This window comes from Corapipo altera, unplaced genomic scaffold (assembly GCF_003945725.1).
Source record: "Corapipo altera isolate COAL_440 unplaced genomic scaffold, ASM394572v1 23, whole genome shotgun sequence".
Classification (NCBI taxonomy): domain Eukaryota; kingdom Metazoa; phylum Chordata; class Aves; order Passeriformes; family Pipridae; genus Corapipo; species Corapipo altera.
Genome location: NW_020884878.1, coordinates 22,874,211 through 22,886,301, shown reverse-complemented (window position 1 = coordinate 22,886,301; position 12,091 = coordinate 22,874,211). Strand labels below are relative to the sequence as shown.

The following is a 12,091-nucleotide window of genomic DNA, read 5'->3' as shown; positions in this document are numbered from 1 at the left end:
CCAATATAATTTTAGATAAATAGATAACTTTAGATATGTTTCAAACATTATTTGTTTGGATTTTTTAAACTACTGTAGCAAAGGAAAAAAACCAAGCCAAAACCAAACAGAACCACGTCAAGCAAAAACAAAGACCCAAACTTCCCCATTCTTTCATTTCTTAGGGAAGCATAAAAATTCTCAACACAACTTCAGTGATTCATATTCTGTTATTTAAGTAGACCAAAAAGAAATGTAATTCTATTGATCAAAAGATACTTCCTGCTCCTAAAAACGTAACTTATTTCATTTCATTATGAACTATCTCCCCATCCTGCCCCAAGGTCTATAGTTTGCCTTACTTAAATATTTAGCTTTGAAGAAACTCACTTTGCATTTGTCCCAATCCAGTAAATAATTCCATTTTCATCAAAATCATGTTGATGTCTGAACACAAATGTTTGGCCTTCACGCAGTTTTCGTACAAAAACAAACGAAGCCCTATCAAAGTCGTACCATTGCTTTGCTACCTACATATGAATGAAAGGAAATGAAATATTAAAGAAACAGAATACAACCATTCCCTGTGAACTCTGTGTGTGGTATGTAGCTCACCATTTTTAGGAGATATTGTTCTAGAGATTCAACAGTGGCCAACGGTTCCATCTTGAGCATTCTCCCAGTCCGATCTATCAGAGATGTCTCCCCTGAGGCACGTTCCAAACGAAACCTCAAGCGCCTTGTTAATATCTGAAAGAGTAGCTCAACATTAATATAGGCTTTTCCGTTCACGCTTTGAAATTTTAAGAAAAACAGTTTCAGTGGCATATCAAGTATCTTTGCATAACTTAAGCAAACTATATTCTAATGAAACACTTTAAGATGTAATTGATAACCTTATTTTTTTCAATTAAGCAATGCTTTAAGATGATAGTCAGTCAATAACACACTCAGCTAATGTTTTCTCACTTCTCCTGTGTTTTCATAGCTTTTATTTGTTGACTAGCAACTATAATAATATATAAATTGAAAATTATTTTCAAAAATATTCAATAGCAACAGTGTTTTTGCAACTTTCTGCAACTACTTGCTAATAATTTAACATAAAACCAGAAATATTTATACTTCCTTAGCATGTTGCAAAATCCTGAAGTGTGCATTCAAATAGAAAAAAATCAGGAATCCACACAAACTGGAAAAAAACAAGTAATATTTTTAGCCAAACTGCCAAGTGTCCTGCATAAGAAGTTGATGATCTGGCAGGTATCTGAACACACAGCCCTAGATGGGATCCTGTAAACAGTTAAAACCCATCCCTTGTCATTACAAATAAATGTCTAATAATTGCCTTCAACTAAATGCTTGGTCAAGTAGTAAGGATACTTATAAGGAGGTGCATTCCTTTATAAAGACAACAATACCTGAAGACAAAAGAAAGAACAAACACATTATCTCTTCAATCAAAATTTACTTTCACTTCACAGTGTTAAAGTCACAGTAGAGGAACACCCATACATTTAGGGTAAGTGTTAGAGAAAATAGATGCCAAAGAGTTCGTTGTTCTTTATCTAATTCTATCCACTTCTGCAGACAATGTGTGCAATATATAGCATTCAGATGTGTACCACCCAGGGTGATATGCTGTTATCACTGTACATTTACCTGAAGATTATATGTAGATCCTGGTGTATCATACAAATGCAGAGGTAGACGTTCAATGGATTCTAACACTGCTATCAATTTCCGAATTAATGCAACTGCTGGACGACTGTGAAAGTGAACAGTTACCATGTTACCACAAAACAAAGGAAAAAATTCTACAGTGTCTCAGAGAACAGTACTCAGCTGAGGCAGGTAACTCAGCATGCTATTTCTACTAATATCATCTGTTCTAGTCACATGGTTACAGCACAGTAAAAAAGATATTAATCCGCACAGTGATGAACAAATCACTTTATATTTGTCAACAGATGTTCATTCAGTATAGTTGACTCTTGTAGATAAAAAATTTCCATTTTTACTTCAATGTCAGATGCTGTCTTTTAAGATCAATTTTCCGTTCCACTCAAATTCAAAGAACATAATTTTAGTCTTTAAATTATTTTAAACATACCATACTGCTTCACAAATGCAAAAGGGGTGGTTTTTTTGCTTGGTTTTATTTTTACCTTTCGTCGTCTTCATTTTCACTGAATGCTGTTTTGAAAACGTTTATCCTCTCTACCAGCTGACTACAGTCTTGTTTCACATCTAAATCGACATTCTAATAGGAAAAAAATACATTACATTTAATACAAAGAAATTTATGTGTTTGTTAAACAGGCAAAAATATCTATTCAATCTCACTGAATGCCCTATTTAAGGTATGTATATGAAAAGCTAAACATCAGCCATTAAACCTGACCAGTGTTGATTTAAACATTTTTAATGGCTCATTTTAACTACAGTCATCTATTGTTACAGTTTATCTTCAACAGGTAGAACAATAACTGGAGCAATTCTGCCTGATTTTCACCAAGACAGGAAGGAGACATATTTATAACAGAATTTTTAAATGAAGGCACATGACTTAATTTTATTTTTTTTTTTAGAAAGATTTTCTTCAGCAACGATGTTCTATAAACTCACATTATTTAAAACTGTCAGCAACGATTGAACTAAGCCACTACTGCACATTTCATATGGAGAAATGGTATTCTCATCCTTCAACAGTACAATTAAGTTTTCAAGAGCAGTCTTCATTAAATCTCTCCAAGTATTTTCTCCCTCAATACACTGAAAGACAAAAAGATAATTATGGTGAAACAAGGTAACAGTTTTTCCACTTCAGTTGAAAAACCGTATCCTAGGAAAGTACCTATCTAGGCAATACATGCATTAAAACTCCCCACATTTCAGACAGACATACTATGACTCTCCTTACATCATGAAAGACTAGTCTGAACATTATGTGATTTTCACTGACGTCAGACATTAGAAATGAAGGATACCCTTACCTGTCTGTTTGCATGAAGCTCCCATGCAGACTCCAACTGTGTTGCTATGTTCCTCAGAGTTACAACTACTCCTCGAGGCATACTTTCCACTGCTTTAAAATGATCATCATATAAATCTCTTGCCATAGTGCGAACCTAGAAATGGATTTTAATAATCAGAACTCATACCTTATTGTAATGAGACTAATGTTATTTTCCCAAATACTGGAAACTTGGTCATCTTTTTTTAAATAAGTCCATGAACGACAAACAAACAGGGAAGAATAAGATCCATCATACATCGTGAAATGGCAAAGCTTGTGAAAGGATAAAGGTACAGGAGAAATATATGGAAATACACAGAATCTTACTGAATCTCACAAACTAAGCTTAGTGTCATGTATTAAATTACAGCACAAAAGGTAGGACTCTCAATCTGTAAATCTTTCTTTTAGAACTGTATCATGGATTAGATAATCTTTTTAAAGATAAAATTAAGGAGGTTTGATATGGTTTCAGAATGCTTTATTAACATTCCTTAAACCAATCCAGTCCCTACATGAGCTCTTATTATAAGACTTACTGTTTCTACAAAGTATGGCTCACATAAGATACAGATTTGATAATGTAAGTTCTTATTAAACAATATTTTGCTTATAAGAAATTCCCCAAAAATCTTGCATTTTCATTACCATTACATGTTGTACAATAATACATAAGCTTTGGAGTTACACAGTGCAATCTCAGGTACGAGAGTGCACTGCCTTTCCTTATCATCCCATGTATTCTCATTCACACAGTGCTTTAGTTTTCAACTTAGTGTCACACTTCCTAAGATTTAAGTTCTTACATGCTGCAGACACGTGGTACAGAATACATTGACTGCCCTGTTAGAAACTGCTAGACAGTTCAAGACTGAAGATTAGCTTGAGCCCTTGGCATTAGCAGGTCACAGAACATACTGTTAACTCTGTAGGGTTTTGTAAAAAGTTTAATTTAATTTCTTAGTTCCTCTGTTCTTCCCCTCAGTTTGAGGAGAAAGAAGAATTTTAAAGAGGTCTAAAATGAGGGTATTTACTCATTTTGCCTCACTACCACAACTCTTACAATGCAGACTGTTCACTTCCAGCACCCTACCTGTCACAACATCCAGACTGAAATTACTATCTAAATGAAGTAACCAGAAGCATCATATGCCTCTGACAACTGTAGTATTGATCATAACATCTTTTCCTTTCGCATAAAAGAAAAAAAAAGAAAAAAATCCTGCAGAATTATACAAATCTAAATCAGAAAGATTAGACTTTCCTACATTTTTAAAAGAAAATTCATTTTCCTCCAGAGGAGCACAGAGTTTACTAACATTGTTGGATAAAACTACCTGAAGAAGTGCTTTGTTCCAAGTGACACTTTCCTCTTCAAGCTTAACATAAAATTGTGTCTAGTTGAAGTCAGAGATTTTAATCCCCTGAGAAGAAACTACAACTCTATATAACTCATGTTTTAAAATAAACTCAAATTCTAAGTATAACATAGACAGATGCTCACCAACCTTTTGTTTTGTCTTCTCCAGTTTAGATTTCAGTTTTCTTCCTCTTTTGCCTGTCCAGCCAGTCACAAATTCTGATCCTGCAACGTATTGTTTAGAAAAGTTGCATTTTCTCATAGGTATGAAAAGCAACAAATAAAAAAACTACCTCATATACACTTGCTCCTACCTGCACATAACACATACCTACGTACTTACCCAAAGAAGTTTCAGCTGTAAATGAATGCTTTGTTCCTCTGTTCGATTCAAACACAAAGCCTGGCAGATCTTCCTTCAGTATTGTAGCTTGTTGACCATCAGAATTGTGAATAGCAATTTCTCCTTCTTTTAAACAAGTGAGTGACCAGTTTCCTACAGTAAGTTTAGTTGGCCCTGGTGTTGATAAAATTGGTTGGCTTGTGGTAGATGGTTTTACTTGGCTTCGAGCTCTCTGCAGCTTCTCAAGGAACTCACTCCTACTTTCTATTTAAAAAGAAACAAACAATTTTTTTCTTCCAACAACTGATTGCACCATTTTATCTTAGTTTTGTTTTTGTTTGGTTTTTTTTTTTATTTGGCAAGAGCAAAACAACTGAGTACATTCAATGCAAAATTAAGTTTGAAATTAAGGGTCTTAAAGTGTTCTAAATGTCTTCCCAGTGTACTTCTGCACTTCAGCAGTGATTTACTCCACAATCACATCAAAGCTGCAATGTAACAACGAAACTCTTTCTGAAAGGTGCTGTTCACAAATGTATTAATTCATCATTACAATTATAATAGGAATATCAAAGAAATTCACGATAAACTTTTAGTCTTGGAAAAGTTCATCTCATTATGGCCAGCATGATTTACTCTCAAAAGTGAGTTTTCAGAAAGAGGAAATTAAATGAATCTTCCAACAGGAAAACAGCAATCAGCTTCATAGCTTAGAGCAACTGGAGAAAATATGCTGAAGCCCTAACAAAGAAGAAAAAAAAATTCACAAAACTTTACCTAGTCCGACAGTCAACATGTACTAAAAGCAGATTTGAGCTATTTGCTCAGATGAAGTGTCATAAAATTTTTTCATAAAGTACACTAAAACTTTTATTTAATCTCATTTGGAGAACCTCAGAGAAACTAAGAATGCCACAATTATGCTACTTAATACAGTGACATTACATTAATTCAACTTCTGATGTAGATTTTTATTTTTTTTTAGTAATTACAAAACTGTTAAGGATCTCTATCTCTGAGAAAGGCAAAAAAAAATACACCAAACAGCACCACATGATACTTAATTAGAAGCCAATATTTATATAGAGAAATATAATAGATGGCAAACCCAATCATGTTCTACTTTTAGGGCAGGTAGGCAATCTAGCCCAAAATTATTCCAAAAAACTATCTCAGATTTAATTAAAATATATTTTTATATTTTAGTAATTACAAGGTTGAGTTCATAATTTAAAAGATAAAAATTACATTTAAAACAAAAATGCAAACACCTCAGTAATGTAAAGATTATATCTCAACTTCACAGTTAACATGTACCCTCATATTGATTTCAGCATATTGATTTGATACATACAACCTTTGTAGTCCATACACTTGTAAAAATTGCTGTTTTCCTTTTGCTGCATTGACAAGCTCTAAGTTTTTTAAATCTGCTGGGTTTTTTTTCCTTTATAACACAAAAGTAAATCATCTCTGTGCAAAATAAATATGCACCGAAGGCATAACATTATTGCTTAAATTTCATAATGTATAGAGAGAAGGCTTATAAAAATAACTTTGAGATTTTATATGCAAAATGAAAATTCTGTTAATTAAACCATTTCAAATTTCCATAATTACACTTTAATAAATTTATTATATAGCATGCTGCACTGCAAGTACTATGTTTATACATGGTTGGGAATAATTTCAGGTTCCCTTGCACAGAATTTTGAGTCACACTTAAAGCTTCAGAATTACCATTAAATTTCAACTTTTGCATTGAAGTTTTATTTTTTCTAAAAATTCAAACAAAACAAGTATAGAGTTAATGTGGAGAGGGGTGAGTACAGACCTTCCAAAAATGTTCACACTATATATTTATTTCCCCACCCACCTCAATTTTCATCATGCAATACACATTAACAGATTTCACTACTCAACCCACTATATTCTTGCCAGTTGTGAAGATACTAAAAAGTATACCATGAGATTAATCAGTAATGATTTAGGACAGCAGAACATATAACACAGTTCAGGACTTAAAGATACTGAGTCTATACTGTACTGTAGTCATTTCAGTTAATAAATATTAATTTCTTAAGTAAAAAAGGTTGCTGCACATGCTTAGAGCTCATGGTTAAAGTTCAGGCAAATGACGCTGCAAACATCAGCACTCTTAGTAGAGGTCTATTTGACAAAATACTGCATGAAGCCTCATTTAATCCTAATTTTAGCTCCTTTCCCTCCGTAATATCTATGCAAAGTATCTTGTCAAAAAACTTGGGATTTATTCAATCTTTCTTAAAAGACTGATTTAAAGAGATATGTTCTTAAATTCTCAATCTGACTTCTTTTCTCTTCACTCCAAATTCATCTGAGGTGTCCCCATTCCACTCATCTTGTACAGATATGGTAAAGTCTCAGCCCCTTGCCCACACCATTTGGAAGGAAAAAAAAGTTGGCATCTGGGGGTTAAGAAAATCTAAAACATTATCCTCATGGATCTTGTTAAAACTGTATTGTGTGATAAAGTAGTATCTCAACCCAGGAATTGTTTACCTCTTAAGGTATTATCCTTATCAAAAAGAATGCAAAGATACATTTTCTGACAAAAAAAAAATAATCTATAAGTGGTTTCCAGTTGCATTATAATCAAAAACACACTATATTGCATTTTGTCTCCTTGCACCAAAATCGATGCATAAAGTCATTAACACTTTATTTTCATCCTGAATCATAATATGTTCTGTTATTTCGTTCCATGGCTTGTTGAAAACATAATAATATTGCAAAGTATTTTATGTCTGCAGGTTCATAAATTCATGAACTGCAAAAAACACGAAACAACACAAGGAAGGTTGTTTCCGCATCCAGAACAAGTTGTGTATTCTGTACAGAAAATTAGAACCAGCTGTGCACTGCCAGTGCATAAGGTCTGTTCCCTTATCCTCTCTCCAACAGACAATTAAGACATTGTAATTTGTTTCCCAGTCTTGATGAGAAACGTTCCATTACTTTGTCTTCAAACACATGCAATTCCATTCTGCTAGCTAGAAGCAAACAACAAATCACCATTTCAACCTGCTTTTCCTGGGATGGCCACTACAAAGTGCTTTTAATGACTGGGGTGAAAAAAATTAGGTACGCATGGAGAAGAATTAAAACAAAAAGTTAATACACTTTTACTGGCAAGATGTTTACTTAACACAATTCACCAAGGAAGTCAAGTTATGGTCACATGCTATGTGATAAAAAGCATCACAATTAACTGACCACCTTCCACCTGTTTATATCCTTTACTATTTAGTAAGCCAATTCCTGCAAAACAAAATAGCTCAAATCAAATTATATAAACAAATATAACCATCTCAAAACTTAACTCAGATTTGATTGGTAAAAAAATTACCTGAACTATCGGATCCTCCTTCAGGGCTCCCACTGGAATACATGGTGGCCAGCTTGCCATCCAAGATAAATCTGAACCATCCATTACTACCATTAGATAGCTCCAGGGCTGCAGCATCACTCCAAATATACAGGCAGTCCCTTCCCCTAATGATTGACCAGTCTCTCCAGTGGTACGGTTTACCCTGTTGCAGTTCTTTAGCATCCTCCTGTGGTTCATCCTCCTGTAATAAATTTATATTTATCAATAACAATAAAAGAACAAAAACACCCAATCGATTAAAAAAATGCAAAAAAACTCCAAACCTGCAGAAAACCAACACAAAAACATAGACATCTTTAAAAGACTTTAAGAGAAGAATTACTCAAACCAAAGTACAGGAACTATACTATTTCTGTTTGTAAAACGTATCCTTAAAAGTATTCTTTAAAACAATAAGATACTTCTTAGGAAGTTTCCTGTCACATACAGCTTTATCTACTCAACAGTAACAACAGTCTATTAACTGTGACATCCACTTCTGTTCAAAACTTGAACTGTGAGGAAAGAATCACAAAATGGTGGAAGTTGGCAGGGACCTTGGGAGGCGATCTAGTCCAAACCCCTGCTCAGGCAGGGACACATAGGACCAGTTGCTCAGAACCATGTCCAGATGGCTTTTTAACATCTAAACACTTAAAAAAACAGCAACTCAAAAAACCACCAAACAACCGAAAACCCACAGTAAAAGAGCTCAACTATACACTTTAGGTTTAACTATAAATTTAATTGAATTGATAACAGAAGAGGTCTGTGATCCATTCAGTTCTTTTGAGTGGCAATAAGACTGCTGGAAATTGACAAATAACTTCAATATACACTTATGACTTTCATTAAGCAAACAATTATTTTCTTTTTTATACGTTTAATATATCCCATAACATTTAAAACATCTGCAATTATTTGGCACATAAAGTTCTGACACGAATACACTTCAGGAAGGATTCATTTCATTTAGCAGTCACTTTCAAAATACTAGAAAAAAATCAAGTGTCAATCAACTTGATCATAAATAAATATGGATAGGAAAACTCAGCAGATAATAATGTGCTAACAAAAAATGAAGGTAGAGACAAAAACAGCAAAAGTAATTAAAACAAGGGGCATACCGTAAGCATGAATTTAATATCCTAACTACCTTGCCCTGGACATTTTCATAACAGTGAAAATTTTACCAGAAGTGTTGATTTTACAGTAACAAATAAAGCTACCAATGCCATACACTTACCTTCTCAGGTTTAGACTCCTCTTCATTTTCATCATCAGATGATGGCCCCGCCAAAGTTGACACTTTACTAATTACACCAAGTCTAGCCAGTTGGTCTAGAAAAAGATCACCACCTTTATCCACCAAATCCCTTATGATTTGCAAGGCTAACAAATGGCCATCATCATCATCCTGTAATACATTGGGATGAAAAGAAAATAACAATTACTTGAAGATATCCTCACATGCTGAACTTCACATATGGTCACAGATGGATGGTATAAAAGTTTTAGGGTTACTCGTTCACAACTACATGGAATCAATGAATATAACCCCCTTTTTTGCACTTTCTTCCTACCTCTTGATCAAGCACTGTAGCTGTTATCTCAACCAGGATTGTGGGCAGATTGTGGCCAGCATCAGAGTCACAAACCTCTTTCAGCAGTGCCTCAGAACAAAAATGTATCATTTTTCTAATGAGGGCAAGACTTGCTTTCCTTTAAGAGATGGTAGAAAAAAAAGGTTCTAACAATGATAAAACAAGCAGTAATCAAATCAACAAAAAAGTTCAAGATAAAACTACTTTTGTACTACATTTATACATTCTTTAGAAACAGAAAAAATAACTTGTTTCAGCTCGTTATTGGAACCAAAATTAGTTATTGTTAAGAAGTCCTAGATTATCCCTAAGAATAATGTACCTCTGATCTTTTTGGATTGTACAGTGTTATCAGTCTAACGTATTTTAATCTCCTCAACCCTTTGCTAAGTAAACCTATTCTACATTTTGTCTCTATCCACTCTCAGTGCTGGCAATTCACTTCTGCACAATTTATCCCCCTCACAGGTATCCAGCCTTTTGTTTTCATCATATATTTCCCATGTTTCAAGACCCCTATAGTTTTAAAGTCTAAAATTACTATTAATCATGCAGCTCTCCATACTAAAAACCATAATTAATATGAAAGCCAATCACTTCCATAAGGTAGGGACAAATTTTTTATTTGACTGACTTCTAAAAACATAATTTATCTGATTCATAAACTAAACTTTAAAATAGAGAGCCAACTATTTCTTTCCACAATCTGCGACAACAGTTAATCATACATAGATTGTTAACATAGTTTCTTATTTCATTCATGGAAAAGGACCTAGTTTAAGCTTTCTATCATCAGCTCATATTGAGCCTCTCTCCACTAGAGGCCCTTTTTATCTTGCATTTTCACCCACCAAAGCACCTATAAACACTGGGACCGTAAGTAAGTGACTGGAATAAACGTCATATTTGTAGTAGTTATGGTCAGATGCAATTTTTCACATCCACTGTGCCACCCCACAGCATTCCTTTTTTAAGTAGTAAATTAGATTACACTCTTGTAATTCTCTCAGTAAGAAGCATTTTCTGCAGTTGATAAGCTGTTAGTCTTCTAAAACAGCTTTTTCCAGTCTTGATGATTTTCCAGTGAATGTATCTTGATATCACTTCATTAGTTTTCCTCTACTAAATTACTACTTTCATAACAGTGGCTACTAAGAGCTGTAACCAAATCATGTATGCAGTGCATACCATGTACTTTATGAACATAGTATTCTTTCATCATGCTACTACAGTCAAGAGTATGCTTTGCTCTCCCACTTCTGACTGACTAACCATATTTTTTCCAAGACATCACTTCCCCAGGAAGGAAAAAATGCTACTTAAAACGCTAAGTAAAAATCAGTCATGCAACATTTTTCACACAACCACTTGTATTCAAAAAGAAATATGATTGTTACTTGCATTACTTAAACTTTTAGATCCACCGTGGCTTTTTTAAGATTGCATTAAGAAATTGTCTGTCGTGACAGTATTACCTTATTGAAGGCAACATAGTTTGTTGAAATGTTTGTGCAAACACAGGCAATAGCCTTTTCAAGTATATGGGTGCCATTTCTGGATCTCCTTTGGGTTCATTACATTCTTCCTCATCCTTGTTTGCATCTTTCTTTTTCTTCTCATCCCCTTTGTTAACAGGACACATCCAATCCCCTGGAAAATATTTTTCCCCAAAAATCAACAAACCAAACCAAAAAGCCCTTTAAATAAACATACAGGTTTTCTTTAAAACACCTAAGTACCTGAACAAGAATATGCACTCCAAGAAATATAAAATTTACACGTGCACGACTTCTTGAATGAAACTATTTGATAGCATGTATCACCTGTGGCATCTAACGAGCATCAGATAAAGTGCTGTTTTCTCATGTACAAAGGAAGGATGCCAGAGAAGCTACCAAGGCTGACACCTTTGAATCCACAGGAAAATCCCAGTCTAGCCCCATTCCACAGCTGAAGAGTAGGACCACTGGCAGTGCTCATGGCCAGTCAGTCATTTCTTCAGTAATTCCCCCTCCCTGAAGAACACCTAAACCACTGAAGTTTTTATACGGACTTTACAGGTTAAGGAAGGTTGGTCACAAAATATTTTTTTTTAAATAACCTTAATAGAGTAAAATTCTAATAATTGCGATATTTAACATGTATCAGCATTTCTATTACAGTGAGGGTATGGAAATAAAAACTGCACTCACCTGGAGACTGAAGAATAGCTACTACTTCACTGTGTCCCCTTTCACGAGCTTTGTCCAGAGGGGTTTTCCCATCTTCATCTCTCAAATCAGGGTTTGCACCATGTCGTAAGAGAGTCTGAAAACAAGTATTTTTGTGTATGAATAAAACATTAAGATTTCTTCTTTCAAAGTAGCAAATGTGTTTT

The 12,091-nt window shown here is 34.2% G+C and overlaps 1 protein-coding gene across 10 annotated transcripts in view; it reads right to left on the bottom strand.

The window, feature by feature from the left end:
* HECTD1 (HECT domain E3 ubiquitin protein ligase 1) overlaps positions 1–12,091 on the bottom strand; it is a 62,023-nt gene that overhangs the window by 26,119 nt on the left and 23,813 nt on the right. For 5 of the 10 annotated variants that reach the window (XM_027637835.1, XM_027637841.1, XM_027637843.1 and 2 more), the window contains exons 9-22: positions 11,907–12,021; positions 11,190–11,364; positions 9,694–9,832; positions 9,357–9,527; positions 8,090–8,312; positions 7,957–8,001; positions 4,690–4,965; positions 4,507–4,583; positions 2,976–3,110; positions 2,608–2,754; positions 2,148–2,242; positions 1,642–1,747; positions 595–729; positions 370–509 (exon numbers count right to left, since the gene is read on the bottom strand). In XM_027637835.1, the coding sequence (XP_027493636.1) occupies positions 370–509; positions 595–729; positions 1,642–1,747; positions 2,148–2,242; positions 2,608–2,754; positions 2,976–3,110; positions 4,507–4,583; positions 4,690–4,965; positions 7,957–8,001; positions 8,090–8,312; positions 9,357–9,527; positions 9,694–9,832; positions 11,190–11,364; positions 11,907–12,021 (1,979 nt within the window). The remainder of the gene's footprint in view (positions 1–369; positions 510–594; positions 730–1,641; positions 1,748–2,147; positions 2,243–2,607; positions 2,755–2,975; positions 3,111–4,506; positions 4,584–4,689; positions 4,966–7,956; positions 8,002–8,089; positions 8,313–9,356; positions 9,528–9,693; positions 9,833–11,189; positions 11,365–11,906; positions 12,022–12,091) is intronic. The other 5 variants (XM_027637842.1, XM_027637839.1, XM_027637845.1 and 2 more) reach the window with 3 other exon arrangements.